A 15,818-nucleotide genomic window follows, 5' to 3' on the forward strand; every position below is an offset into this window, starting at 1 on the left:
TGGTGTGAGTGTAGTGTTATTTTAAAAAATAAAATATGCAAAATTTTTATTTTTTTGGCGCAGAATTTCCCCAAGAGTAATAAATCCTAATTTGTGTGGAAAAGGAGGCTGTTTCTTACCAAGTACCTTCCTGATAAAGAGCTCTTACTTTAGCATTAAATGAGCACAACATGAATTTTGGGTAATGCAATATTAGCAAGGTAAATAAACGTTACACAAATGACCAAGTATTGTCAACTTCAACTTTAATAATGGAACTATCACTTGCCATATTAACAACATTAAGGGGAATAAAAACTTCCCTAGAAAAATAAAATTAAACTTGTCAAAATTATAAATAGTATAACTTTTTTTTTAAAGACATACATTTTAAACGTTTCCCTGCATTGCCCCCAGATCATTTAACTGTAATTCTGGTACCATCAAATAATCAATACAAGACAATTTTGCAACAAAGGCTTGACAGTTAGATCAACTGATATGAACGCAAAAAACTGGGCCAAATTTGACCATTTCTTTTAAATTAAAGTTGATGTAATAATCAGTGTGTAAAAAAACCACAGTCTTAATAATTAACTGTGTACTAAGACAATATTAAAATACAGTAAGGTTTTTTTTTTTTTCTTTTCAAATTACAACTTGCAGTGCACAAGACACTGGTTGAGGTTTTGGCAAAACCAAATGAAGATGCCCACCTTAAAGACAGATAATTTAGTTCAAGTAAAAAAAATTCACATATCTATAACTACTACTGTTAGATTCAGACAGTGTTGGAATCTGAACAACAAATGGTTCATCTTAACTATTATCTCAAGATTACAGTTATGGGTAACACTGCGTAAGTTCAGCGGACATTAGCAGAACACCCATCAACATGCTGTAGTATTCATAGAAAAACAACTATAACAAAATGCAAAGGTACTCCCTGAACCATTGTGGTAAAGTGTCTCATTTTGATGATAAACATCCCACATGCACTACAATGTTACATGTGAAATAAATAAAAACAAAGATATGCCATACATATTTTTATAGTTATTCCTACTTTTTAAGTCCTCATAACACTTCAAAGCATATGATTGTCTTGATATACCCGCAAAAAATATTTTGCTCAAAAAAGGAATTGCCCGTTGCTAAATAAAGGAAAGAAAGGCACAATTATGTCAAGTTAATGTGAAGTACAAAAACACCTTGGAGTTTCACAGAGTAGCCACTGGATGTCACCAAAGCGTCCGCTATTATGTAGGAATTTACAATGAACATCTTTATAGTAAGAGAAACAATTGGTGTTCTTGAATCATCAGCATTATTTATCCTTTTTTTTTTTTACTAACATAAATTCTGACTTTTCCCCACCACGTGGTTCTGACTAAAACTTGTTAATTACTCAAACCATCTTCATGCTTTATTGCACATCCATTTCTTTGGTTTTTTTGAACATGCTTCTTTAGATAAATATTTCTGAAAGAATAACAATTACATTTACAGTAAAATACAAACTTTTCTTTTGCTACATTTTTCCTACTCTTAATCAAGTACATCAGCAGTGGACAGAATTTGGTAATTAGCTGTTGGACCATTATTTTGTAAAAATATAACTATTAGGAAAAAAAATCACACTACCAGAATCAGAGTTATTAACCTCATTTATCTATAACATGACCAAGATATATTCTAATTCTCTGCTTCCTTGGAAATACAAACAAGAAATTCTTCTCTTCATGTCTTTATAAGATAGGACAATTTCAAATTCTCCATCTTAAAAAATGGCTCCTTTACCTCCACTGAAGTATCTAATTTCCGTTAGAACCCACAGTACCACACACTATATTTCTAACCTGGACATTCAGTGACCAGTTAGGTGGGAGCTCCCTATAAAAGTTACAAGAGATATACTCACAATCCACATTTCAAAATTCAAACAGTAACAACTCGTTGAATTTCCCGCACATCTCAAACTACACCTGCTTTCCCATGTTTACAAACTAGCTTCTCTAACATAGACAGTTAAGTTTCCACTAATATTTAGTTCCCTTGCGTCCTTCCCTCCCAGTACTTGCATTCATTATCCTCATTTCTCTTCTAGTGCGACTTCACAGAATTCTAAAAACTTATTCACCATTTTATAACTTCCTAAAACTTTATTCTTTTATAACTACTCACTAACAAAAATAAAATTCCATTTCTTCTTCTGGAATAGTCGTGAGTCCACACCACATCAATCTTCCATCAGCTGCTACAGTCATTTCCTTAGCTCCTTCCTTCATTTCAACTTGCTCTTTACTTTCCCTATTAAGTCTATTTTAATTTCTTACCCAAGCTCACAGAACCTCAAAGGTTTTGTGTCCCTTCTACTTATAATGGTTCTCACAAAGTACACAGTAAATATTTCAAAGCAGAACGGTAGTGCAAATCTAATCTCAAACATAGTGCTCCAATCTGAGACTTGAACAGTTATTAATTTTTAAAACGATCAATTTGCACTTACTTCTGAAGTATCATTAATATTAAAGCAAATAATCAAAAGTGGTAAAAAAAATCTTATTTGTTAGCAATAAAGGATAACAGATTCAGAGCTTACACAAAGGTAACCTGGCAAACCCTCTAAGGCACAACAGGGGGGCTGGAAGTTGATGTACAAACATGCATAATTCCTTATAGGTGCAAGACGCTAAGTGACCTGATTTCCAAGTCTAAGTTTATAGAAAAGCACAGGTAAGGCTAGCTTCACAAACCAGTCTCCTGAATAAAGAAAACTATTTTTTGCTGCTGTTCTGTACGTTTGGGTTTGGCCTGCTCCATGGCATATTTCCTGAGTGTTCTTTGGCCCCACTTTAACCTGGTTTCCACACTCCACCAAGGGCTTCTTCAAGTTTGTCTTTATAGGTTGCATAACGCTTCTTTAAGATCTGTAGTTGCTCATCTTCCTCTTTGTCCAGTATACGCAAGAAGTTCTGCAGTTCAGGAAGGCTAAAGGCTTCCCACTAGGAAAAAAGAAGAAGAGAAATGTCTGATGTGCTGAACAGGAAATACACAAGTTACTCATATTTTAAAGGGCCACGGTCAACGTTGAGAAGGGAGCTACAAATAGTTTCTCGTACTAGTCTGGAGGTTCTGCCAACTTCTACAGTTTTGCAAACTTTTAAAATTTTTTTTCCTCTGTTCTGTGAGGAAACAATAGGGAATCTAACGATACACAAAGGCTGGGTCCACATGGAGCTCTGCTCAGTGCTGTTACTGGCAGAGCTATGCAAAGTGAGCTTCTTGGGACGGCAAATGGCTGCTTATCTGCATACTCCCAAAGCTCATTACCATAGCCACATGAGAGTTCAGTGCTGGCAGAAGCGGGTACCAGCACAGCAGACGCCGTGAGAACATGCCTCCGCCAGCTAAATCCTCCTGTCGCGAGTCCCTTATGTTTGCAATGTTGAGCAGAGCTCTGTTTAGACCCAGACAAAGTGTTTGCAAATCCACAAATAAATACAAAGCAGGAAGAAAAAAGATAACCCAGAAATTTGTATACTCTTACAGCATTACTGGGCGACAGCTGGTACAACGCTACATTTCCAGACACCATGACTGAGCTTTAATTTGATGGTAGGTAGCCTCTGAATCCTAACCAAGTCAATGAAAGGAAGTTGGAACAAAGTAATTTCATTTGCATCCTAAGAATGTTACTATATTAGCAGGGGCAAGTCAACACGCAGACTGTGCACCAAATCCAGACTGCCAGCCACTTTCAAATTGACTCCAGAATCTTATTTGCTTACCATTATCATTGTTAGTTTTTTAATTAGGTTCTCTGGAGTGTGAACCTGGACAGTACCTTGACAAAGAAATACAGACCCTCCCAAAAATCATTTGGCTTCTGCTATATGTTGTGCAAAAGCTACCTTAACACAGCTGATTAGCAGAAGTAAAATAAAAAGGAAATATAAAGTTAAGTTTCCTACAGAAACACATATTTGGCCACTTTACACATCTGTACAAATTTCTATCCCTGTTTTTCTTGCAGCGCACATTTTGACAAATGATAATATGGTGTCAATGATACAGAATAGGCAGAGTCGCTGTAGTTACAGTAACTTTCACCATTCCTATTTTAATTTACAATTTGCAGCATTAAAAATGTTGCACTGGCACAGTTTTTGCATTTCATTTTCTTCTCTTTTTAAAAATGGTCTGATGTTTGATAATATTCGTATTAGTATTTGATAATATTAGTATTGTCCTAATTAGGCTTTGAACTTCACACCTAACTGAGGTACAAGGACTGGGAAAGAAGAATTCCAGCCTTTGCTCTTGGTGTAATTAGTTGTTTGGTTAACAAGGCAGAAGGCCACTGGTTTGCACTGTGTTGACTACAGCTTGAAAATGGGGAAAAACAAAAACGGAAACAAGGTAAAAAAAAAAACAAAAAAACACAGGGCTCAGTCCTCTGTAACTCTACTCATTGGTGCAGTTCCACTAATTTCAGTGAGACTATTTATGTTACAACAGGCACACTCATCCCTTGTCCCGAAACATTTATATAGTTGATTCCTAGTGGAATCTGTTTTTTTTTGGGGGGGGGGGGGGGGGGGGGGGGGGGAGGTGATTTTGTTCCAGTGAAATATTTGCATATCACTCTGATGCAAGCCACTCCTGTAGCAGCCTAAGGGAACCAGCCAACCCCCTGGGCATTTGAGTCAGGGAAAATGTACATTGTGATGTCACACAGAGGGCAAGGTTTTTGATTAACATTTTTAAGATGATTTAGATACCTGATTAGGCTCAAGTGATTTTCAATTATTTATACACTCACTTCAGTATTCACACATCATTTTATTATCCAACCAGTTATTTTAAAACTTGATTGTGAAGGTATTATACTGTGAGGACTATTGAATTTCAAATTTCTGGCCCTCTAACACTGGAGGAGGGGGAGTGCTTTGAAAGCAAACATGAAGTTTTTCTCACCATTGCAGAACTCGGTATGTTCAGAGATGTTGCTCCGCCATTTCCCCTGCTCCCTCCAGAAGTATGTATTCTGCCATTTACTGAGCCCAAGAATGGAAAAATGTAGCCCAAAGTGAATTGTTCAGAAGGGTATACACATGTGAAAGGTGCGGATTAAAACTACAGTAAACTCTTTCATATCCAGCATTCTATCACCCAGAACTCGAATAACTGGCATTTTAACCATAAGTAAATTTTAGTTACATTTTCCATAAGTACAGTAAAGTGAAAGTAAATAGAAATAAATACAGCAAATACAATATAAGTTGACAGAGTACAGTACTACTGTTGGTAAATAAAGTACTTTGCATACCTTTTCATTTCTTAATATCTAATCTTGTTTTTCTTTGGTGTTATGCATTGCAAAGTATACCTCTCCATTATGTAGAATATTTGAGTATCTGGCACCTTCCTGGTCCCAGGGCTGCTGGATATGAAAGAGTTTACTGTAACATGCTTTTCCTAGCTCCACTGTAGTACTCAATACCCTGTGCCTGAAGTAACCTGGGTAGCTACTTTTGTTCAGCACTTCACAATTTCGTGGATAGTCATGTAGACAATAAAATGGCTCATCAAGGAATGATACTCTGAAGAGAGAGTCAGAGAATGTAACGGATTAGTGAAGCTAATCAAACCAACCAACCCAACAGCTGTAACTTACCATAACCTCTTCAGTTTCATGCTCACGCAGAACAAAACTAAGCGTTTCTGTGCTGGGGCCTGCTACCAAACGCAGATAGAGGGGATGTTCTCTGTTTGAGAGTTTGCATGTATACACTGCAGAAGGGAAAGTTACAATTATTAATCAATTTTAAAAATAAAAGATTTCAACTCTTAATAGAAAGTCTGCCAGGGATCCCAATCTTTAAAAAGGAAACAATCCCGTCTCCACCCCCAAAACACACACTTGTAGCTATGAAACTCTTCTACTGCTGGGGATATTTTTGTACAAACAGCTGTTGTTGGGAAGGCTGAACAGAATGCATTGTACGTAACTGAGTGCAATAAATGACACTCAGAACTGGATGAAAGGGCTCAGATAACGTAAATATTTTAGTACACACTCACGAAACAAGAAAACAGCAAAAGGCAAAAAACCCAAAACCAACAAAACCTGCAGCATTATGAGACACAACAAAGAGAAATAAAAGTTTTAAACGTGGAACGTTAGCCAGAAATTTGCAGACTTCCTTCCGCATCACCACTCTACGTGGTGTCCAAATGTGGTGGCTACAGGTATTTCCCACTCCACACCCCAAGGACCCTTCAGAGGCAGGAGGAGAAACACAGGGTTTAAATCTTGTGGAGGGGAAACAAGAGCCTTCTCTCCACTTCCATGTCTATGTGATGTGTCTGAACAAGCTGTAGGAATGGACCTTTGTATTGTTGGTCCAGTTCCTGCTGTGCAAGGCCAACACCATTGGAATTTTTAAAGAAAGGGAGTCGGTGAATGTTCCACTCACCTCCCCGCCCTGCCCCGCCCCCTTGACACATGCACACTGTTTACAAGACGACAGTGCTTGTTTTGGTGGAATGACTTCTAGCCAGATGTGTCACTTTAGCTGGCTGTTGTCATAGTCAGGTCAAGCAGCTGGATTTCAAGTGAGTGCAAGAGGCTGATAGAATGAAATTCCCTGTGAGTATCTATTTTTGCTTTTCTTTTGGCACTTCCCGACATGCAGCCACTCTTAGCTTTTAACAGCATTTAGTGCAAGGACAGATTCCTCTGTGTACAGATTAACTAACCCAGGACAGAATCAAGCATACCGATAGACTTAAAATACACATCAAGCATATTAACAGACGTAAAAAACCCATCTGTTACATTCCCAGTGAAGGTTGCCTTTGAAACCTTCCTGCTTTAGGATCTATTTTCCAATATGTCTAAGCATAAATGAGGGGAGTGAAAAAAAGAATATTTACTGTCTTGACATTGAGCCACATTGTAGCCTGTAGGTGACAGTGTCTAGATGGCTATTCATTTGTGGAGCACCAGCTATTCAGCTAAAACAGTGTTTTAAAAGAGTAAGTTCATATAACTATCCAATTCTTCTGCTTGCTTCTTCCAATTTACCAAATATTATTTCTATCTTATCATAAATCTCATCCAGGTCCCACTTTCTAGCAGATACTGGATTAATCCATAGCACTGCACCACCAGGAACCAGCCAGGTAAGACATCTCCCAACACACCATCTCTCACAGGGGACAAGATGATAACCAGTAACTTGAATTTATGGAAATGAGAGTTATCACTTCTTCCACCCTGCTTACATCAAACATAGCTACAGGAGACCTTCCAACCCCAACACTTTGCCTATTCCAACCTCAAAAGACAATACATCTAAACTGTACCTTGGTCTTCCTTGTGACAGCGTTTATAAAGTGCAAACTTGGCAGGGTTGTCAGACACTAAAAATTTTTTGAGCAAGGCCTCAATAACTTCACGGACACTGTTAGTGCTACTTATATGAAGGGTATTCACATAGCCTGATGGCAAATAAAATGCAGTCTCGTCGTTATTGTGAGCATGGTCTCCCAGATTCCCAGACATCTTTACAGTAATAGGTCTGCATAGTTCCATCTCAACTTTGATGAAGCCAGTGTAACTCCCATTTGAGTTCTGCAAAAGGAAGACAAGCAAAACATTTTATACAATTAATAGTGATCTACTTATGATGACAGCATCAATAGCAATAAAGGACAAACTACACCACACTCATTAAACTATGCTGTTATAACACAAACAGCAAATCATTTTGGTAAAAGTCAGCGCCGTACACGGACACATTCACTCATTTCTCCGTTGCAGTCACAAAATTCACTTTAGCTTTCAGAATGACAGTTGAATTCTAAGAAACAAAGAAGCATCAAGCAAAAGATCCTATGGAAACTAATAGCAAATCTTCAGTCTTAGTATAAAAATTATGAAGCTGCCTCACCAGCCTACCTGCTAGTAGTGAAAATGAGGAAACACTGCAAATAGGGAAGAGAGGATTACTCACCTGGGGAGTAACTCATGTTCTTCAAGATGAGCATCCCTACGGGTGCTCCACTTCTGGTCAAGGTGTAGCCCAGTGACTTTGACTGGAGATTTTACACAGTGCTCTCCCTTCTGCCCCAGGCTGCGCATGTGCGGCGTCTGCCCCATGAGCTGTCATTGGTTGACCAGTCTGTGCCCGGCTTGAGGCTCCTCAGTTCTCCTCTATAGCAGCTTGAAAGTAGAGGGGAGGAGTGGAGCCCCCCTCACAGGGACACTCATCTCGAAGATTGTTAGCTGCTGCGCAGGTGAGAAACCTCCTCTGCTCCTCTGAGCAGTCCCTGTGGGTGCTCCACTTCTGGTGACTGTGAAGCAGCGTTTCTGAGCACGGTTGGAACTTCAGACGGGGCTGTGGACAAGACCGCACTGGCCATCCTAGTGTCCACTGCTGGACCTAGAAAAGTGTGTTGGGTTTATCGAATACGAGGGATGATGGCTGCCTTCCAAATGTCCGACGGGGTACCCACCCTGTGGAGTAAGGGAGTGCCAATGGACACAACACGTAGAGAATGTGCACCGATAGCTGGAGGAGGCGGCTGGACTCATTTCAGTTGGTAGCATAATCTTATTCAGTCAGCGGTCCATTTAGAGAGTCTTTGGGCAGAGATAACATTTCCCTGTGACCTCTGCATAGTGGAGACAAATAACTTAGGTGTGCACCACAAGGGTTTAGTTCTGTTGCAGCAGAAGGATAGGGCCCTTCGCACAGCTCAAGTATGCATGGTAGCCTCCAATGCGTTCACATGTGGTTTGGGAAAGGATATTGGTAAGGAGACGGCCTCACTGAGATGAAAGGATAATACTTTTGGAGAGAGTCGTGGGTGAGTGCACAGTATAACTTCGTCTCTAACGAATGTAGGACAGGTTGAATCTCCGTAGTATGGCCCACTCTGGTCCAGCAGCATCTGTGCCCTGGCATGTTTTAGTTATTCAAATGCCTGCTTCTCATGGGTGTAGCCGAGTTTCCTGTGATCCCCTAAAGTTTGTTTACAGACACCAGTCCTGGCTCTCAGTGGTCTGAGCTGTTCTTTACCTCTAAAAGTCTTCTAAGAGCCCAGTAAACAGTGGAAGTGCTGGTAAGGCTGCTATGCAATATTGACCTCCTGTGGTTTGTCAAATTCTCTGGTTCGGCACTGCTCAGATCCCAAGAGTGCCAGACTAGAGGGGTTCAACCTGGATAAGGTGGGTCAGTCGTGAGGGCTCTGAGTTCTCTTAGCCTTCTGACAGAAGTCATAGCTATTAGGAATTCCATTTTCATGGATATGGGGAGGAGAGAGCAGGTGGTCAGTTGTTCAAAGGGCTTGTGTGTGAGTGCGCTGAGTACGAGGTGCAGATCTCAGGGGTGGGTTGGTGTTTTTATGTCTAGGTATAGCCTGGATACTCCTCATGAATCTTTGGGTGACTAGGTGGGAAAGGAGTGTCCAGCACGTTGTTGTTATAGCAGCCAGAAGGACTCTGATGGAGCTGATAGAAAAGCAGTATGATTTCAGTTCTAGTAGTTAATCTAAAAGAAAGGGAAAAAGGTGTGGGGGGAGATCCGAGAGGCATGTTTACTCATGCACCAGGTTGTAAATGTGTGCCATTTGTGCTGGAAAGTATTGTGGGTGCTTTGTGCCCTGCTGTGTAAGAAGCCTGTCCTGACTGATTCTGAGCATGTCAACTCCACAGGGAGAACCACCACGTAGCTATGTCCATAGGTGAAGGCGGTCCGTGTTGGTATGTAGTATTCGACCCTTTTGTTGAAACAGGAAATGGGGAAGTGGCAGCATGGGACCTGGGGGTTTGACAGACGTGTGTCATGAAGTTGTGTGCGCCATGAAGGCACTATTAGCATTAGGTTGGATCTTTCTATCCTGATATTCTCTATTACCCTGTTCAGGAAGGCTATCATGGGGGGAAAACTGCTGTAATATCTCTGATCTCTGTAACTAGTTGGGGAAAAGGTGGTTCCTCTCCATGGGAGCAGGTACATAAGCCCACCCTGGAGCAAAAGGTGGGGCATTTTATGTGAACTGACATTGCACACAGGTTCTGTTGGGGATAACCCCAGCATTGGAAGACTGTCTTTAGGACTGCATCACCTACTTCCCAGACGTGAGCGAGGGGAGAATGTCAGCTGAGCTTGTCTGCAGTGGCGTTGAGCATGCCAGATATGTAGGAGACAAATGTGAATATTGTGTTGTATACACCACTTCCACAGCTTAACTGCTTCTGTGCACACAGGGCAATCGAGCCCTTCCTTGCCTGTTCAGGTGAAGCATGTATGCCATGTTGCTGGTCATGATCCTGATGCTGTGACCTCTCAAAGAGAAGGAAGTGAAGGCAGACTGAGTACCGCCCTGCGTTCCAGTAGGTGGCTTTGGCTGGTTGCATGAGGAATGCGTTAATAGGTAGCGTTATTCTGGAAGCAGTGGTGGACTGGAGAATGTCAGTGAGCTTGTGTTAGTTTTCAGAGACTTCCTCCAGTGTGCTGCTCTGAAAATGCTTTGTTTCATCTGTGGGTGTAGGTGTTTGAGGCAAAGTGGCCTCTTGTGGTAATGCAGCTAGTTGCCCAAGTGTAGCTGATGAAGTCGTGTCCTCAGACTGCTCTCTTATTGATTCTGGCGGTGGTATTCTTCAGCACCAGGTGCAAGAAGGGGTGCTCCTCTGTCCCATCTCTTTGGTGCATGCTGGGAGCAGTGGCCTCCCTTTATGGGGTTCCCATGTGCCCCAGTATGGCCCATGGAAAGGGAACGGCATGGCTGGTCCCAACCAAGGGGGACGTACCATGTTGGATATTGCGGAGCAAGTGGAAGCCATCTGTCTCCCAAAATATTGGTGCAATGGGCTGGGAGGAGTAGTTTAGGGACCAGTGTCCATGGCCCTCAATGTGCTTCTCCTTGCTGGAGGTGGAAGCAGCAGCTGGACGGGGATTAAAAGTAGTTTGGCAGTGGACCAGCAAGTGTCAGGAAGGGGGGATCCCAGTATCTTGATGCAGAGACTGTTTCTGTGCTGTGAAGTGTCCTGCCAGCAGTGGTGCTGTGGTCACTTGATCCCAGTGACGGTGCTGATTTCTCTTAGATTGCGGGTACGTATCTATGGTGCCAACAACCTTAGAGGTGGTAATTGTTGTGTGAATGGTTCAGAGCTTTGCGTGTCAGGCAGCGAGCTCTGGCACGGTGATGGCGGTATGCTGTGAAGCGCCATGGCAAGTTCAAAGGGAGCCGTCAGCACCACGACTTGCTCAGCCTGGCCCCCGACTGAGTGCAGCTCCATGTCAAGAGCAGGGGTCGCTGTTGTTGAATGTGAAGTGGGCACACGGTACTGTTGACACAGGCAGCCGACTTATGGCTGGAGCTGGAGGGGCCTTTTTCACTGCAGTCGCTGAGCCACAGGGTAGCTGGAGTCAAAACGACTAGCTTGGGAGGTTCAGTTGATTGACTGTGTGGTGACAGGAAAGCCACTGGTCATTTCCTTGTTGTCTTCCTGTCTGATGTGGAAGCTGATGTTTTGCCAGGATGAGAAGACAGTCTGAGTGAGTTTTGCAGAAGCAGGAGCTTTAACTGCAGTTTGCAGGCTTTGTGACTCCTGGCTTAAATTTATTGCAACGTACACATTTTTGGGGCACATGGAGCTCCCCAAACAATGCACGCACTGTGAGTGGCCATCTGAAATGGGGATGGACTCATGGCATAAGGAGCACCTCTTCAATCCTGGGGAGCCAGGCACAGCGGTTAGTAAAGTGGAGAGTTTTTTTTTAAAATAAGCAGAGAAAGAACAAGTGGAGAAACATTCTGAGCTGGGAATTTGGGGTGGGGAGCACTAGTTAGAGTAGGAAAAGCAGCTTGAGGTCGCAGGCCTACCACACTTCATCTCTAGCTGGGGACAGCAGGGAAGGAACTGAGGAGCCCCAAACTGTGCACATGCTATTCAATCAATGACAGCTCATGGCATAGCGCCTGCACATGTGTGGTATGGGGTGGAGAGATAACACCGCTGTAATATCTCTGATCAAAGGCGCTAGGATGCACCTTGACCAGAAGTAGAGCATGTACAGAAACATCTCTCAAAGAAGAACTGGTATTCCCAACAAGCTGCCAGAACTCTGCTTTAGCAGGCCATGAAATAGAGCTCCCACTACAGTGCAAAAACAATTAATCCATGTTTTGTTTTGAGCTCACACTGTAACTAGTTGGGGAAAAGGTGGAGATAAGTTGGCAAGATCCAGGTTTGTTATTTTATATTATAAATTTATTATTCATTATTAGTCAAAATCACATGAGACCACAAATTAAACTTTTCTAACATCTGTTATGAACAATACATTTACAAACTTCTAAAATAAAAATTTGTTCAATGGTTTCTTTAAAATTTAAATACAAAAGAACTTTAAAAAAGTACCAAGGAAAACATGAACAGGTTTGAGAAAATTGCCACTAAAATAATAAGTATGAAAAAAATAATAGAGCCATAACAAATCACTTTGTATCCTATCCCTCTTTCACCCATTTAAATTGTTCTGTAACATGTTATACTTCCACAAGAAAAAAAAATCTAGAAAGAATAAATGTTAAGATTGTCAAATGAACCAGTATATTCATGAACTTGCCAACTTTTTATTTAGAACAGGCAGAGTTGGTAGTAATACCTAATACTAAAGGTGCCCAACATTTCTCATTACAAGACTCCATTTTCAGCTGCTTATAAAACTTGCCAAACCCACTGGGAAAGCACAGCCATCTGTTCTCCCACCTTAACCGTGCCCCATGCTGCTCCCCAGAGGATCACATCCTACTACAGTTACAGCATTAGCTCAAGCAGCAGATGTTTGTGCATGGATCTAATGGTTCCAATGCTGCTAAAACAGGATGGAATTTGTTTTATGCTTGCTTTAAAAAAACCCTAGGAGAAAACTCTCTCTCTCTCTCTCACACACACACACACACACACACACACACACACACACACTCTCTCTCTCTCTCTCTCTCTTAAGGTAACAAAATTAAACACTCAAAAATTAGGAAATGCCAAAAGTTACTGTGCATCCCTGAGTTGGCCTTCAGGTGCATATGCATTATGTCAGTCTTTAGTTACCTGGTCAGACAGTGTTCTTCCCCACAGGACCACTGACAGACTGGCTGTGGGAGTAAGTCCAGGATGTATAGTAAGAGAAGCTGTTGTCTAAACGTACTCTACCTCATTTGTTGCAGACGCTGGACAGTGTGTAATAAATGAAAAACAGGTAAGATAATTAAATGCTGCCCTAGAGCACTGGATTCCTGCCTCTGCTGTAGAGTTCCTATGGGACGCCAGCCACATTGTATAAGCCAAAGCTTTTCACACAGGTGATCACTAACTGCATGTTCTTCATTTTCTAGGGGTCTGACTTGAGACCCTGAGTCTGATTTGCAGATGCACTCAGCTCTCAGAGCCATAATGGAAGTCAGTGGGAGACGTACTTTCAATGTGTGAAGTGGTATATAATGCTAAGTATTCTGAAAAGCTGAGTTCAAGTGTCTCCAGCAAGGCACCCAAAATTAGTAGGCATTTGCGATCCATCCGTGCCTCAGTTCATCTGTAAAATGGGGCTAATATTAGGTCCTAACCTCATAGGGGAGTTATGAAAAATACTTTAATATTAGTGAAACACATACTAGAGTGGTAAGTGCCACAGAAAAGCCTGTGAGGAAGTTGATAATTCCACATTCAGAGCACGGTCTGAATGATGTGAAGTGAATAAGGCTTGGGGCCAAACACTGAAATATTAGGTGATGACAAAATACTGAATACATATGCAAGAGCGCTAAACTTCTGGCATTTCCTAGCTTTTGAGCACTTGATTTTGGAACCTGATTAATTTTTAACACAGTTTCTGTGTTTGTAATGTTATGTATTTGCAGATACACCTGCATACATGTTATATTAAAAGTATATTCTACACTATAACTTTGTATTTGTACAAACTCTTATCTTCTTTATTACATAAGAAAGTGTTTATACTGCAGTCACACTGAAAACCTACTTAAAAAGTTATTTTTGCTTGATTTAACATATTTGGGTTCCATGGCAATGTAGTGTTGTAAGAAACATACTCATAGCCAGTCTTATAAAAACAAGTAGCCATATTCTCCATGTTGACTGTACTGATGCAACTCAATGAATCCACATTTTTTGGTGATAGCTGAAAGTATTTTAAAAATATTAAGCATTCCACAACACCGCATACAGGTTTGTGGTTTCTGCCCTTATCCTTTTGTCCCCAAACAAATGAGGGGTGAAAGTGGCTTAAATACATTTCAGGGCTAAGAAATGTCCCTTTTTCTCTAGTACGCTACAAAGTCATTAAGCCATTCTTTCACATGAAAAATAATGCACTCTATGGAATTACATTCAGCTGTTCAATTACAAACTGCTGTGGCTCTATATGATTCTTACCAAGGTCATCTTTAATTTGTCAGTAACAGATGAATTGTAGTTTTGAATCTTCTCTTTAACTTCTTCTTTACTGAGATGTGTGTGTGTTTCTCTCTCTTTCTGAACATCCTAGAATAAGACAGTTGCGGGCAACTTTAGAAAATGCAGAAATATTACAATTCATTTACATTCTAGGCGATGAGAAAACTTCACGCAAATCAATCATTACCTCATACAGGCTCCATATACAACCATTATCCATGTAGGAATACAAAGATCTAGCAAATGAGGTACGTCAAAAAGCTGCTGTGCTGGTTATAAACAGTAGAACTGCCACACCCCAAAATGCTTGTGTCTTTTGCCAACTATTTTTGTTCAAATATTTACTAGCAGTATGCAAAGAAGCTCAGCTTCTTTCTTGATTGGATTTCTTTATTTCAATGCTCTGTAATATTTTCCAGTTATAACACTTGTACAATATTACATTTAAGACACATGTACTTAAGAGGACAGAGCTATCGCTGCACAAAGTAGAAAAATATATAAGAAATCCCTGACCCAATACGTAAAATCAAGAATTGCTAAGTATTGAAGATGGGCATCTCAGTATTCCGAAGGTGACAGCATTTATCACCTTCTAATGATCTATCACCTACTCATCTAATGCAACATAAGCATGTATCCATGAATAACTTGGTTCTCCAAATTCAAGCTGTTTCTTTTTAAAGCAGTCACTATCAGTTTTTTAACTACTGCCTTTACAAGCTATATAATGATTTTTGCATGCCACTTTAGAAACCAACCCTAAGCATTGGCTAATATCCAAAAAAGCATTTGTTCCCAGTCCACATTACTGCAGCAAACCAGTGTTATAAATACACTCAGATTTTTATCACTTGCACAGACACCATACATAGTATGAAACTGATTCAGCTCTGAGCTTTAATGATTGAAGACCTCCTTTTGGAGAAGAGCACGCTGCCTTGGAAACATCTGGGCACTTCGGAACACAGGGGAACTCATTCATCGCTTGCACAATGGTCAAAGGTCAGTATTTCATAGTACCGTCTAAATGGACCCTGGAGGAGTTTGACCCAAGAAAAAAAGATATTCCTGACCTCAAGAAGCCACTCCTAGAACATAATCTGTCTGAGACTTCCCAGCACAGCTGGCACACATTTCAGTTTGCCAGAACTGAACTCTGTGACACCACTGTGTCTGATGCAGAGCTATACATTTCTGCTTGCCAGAAAACAGATTGATTTTTTTTAAACTATATATGAATAGAGACACATGCCTCTGCCAGCCTGTCGCCAACAAAAAAAACCAAGATGTGGTCTGAGAAAAGAATTACAAACAAGGAACTTCCAAGCGCTCACCCTGGCTC

General features: G+C 41.0%; 1 protein-coding gene across 4 annotated transcripts in view; it reads right to left on the minus strand.

The window, feature by feature from the left end:
* Window positions 1-228: 228 nt before the first annotated feature.
* Window positions 229-15,818, minus strand: part of RASSF3 (Ras association domain family member 3) — a 198,510-nt gene continuing 182,920 nt past the window's right edge. For 2 of the 4 annotated variants that reach the window (XM_075013598.1, XM_075013617.1), the window contains 4 exons: window positions 14,453-14,560; window positions 7,354-7,621; window positions 5,660-5,775; window positions 229-2,984 (listed from right to left, as the gene is read on the minus strand). In XM_075013598.1, coding sequence (XP_074869699.1) covers window positions 2,835-2,984; window positions 5,660-5,775; window positions 7,354-7,621; window positions 14,453-14,560 — 642 coding nt within the window. In that variant the 3' untranslated portion in view covers window positions 229-2,834. The remainder of the gene's footprint in view (window positions 2,985-5,659; window positions 5,776-7,353; window positions 7,622-14,452; window positions 14,561-15,818) is intronic. The other 2 variants (XM_075013607.1, XM_075013626.1) reach the window with 1 other exon arrangement.

This window comes from Carettochelys insculpta, chromosome 1 (assembly GCF_033958435.1).
Source record: "Carettochelys insculpta isolate YL-2023 chromosome 1, ASM3395843v1, whole genome shotgun sequence".
Lineage (NCBI taxonomy): Eukaryota > Metazoa > Chordata > Testudines > Carettochelyidae > Carettochelys > Carettochelys insculpta.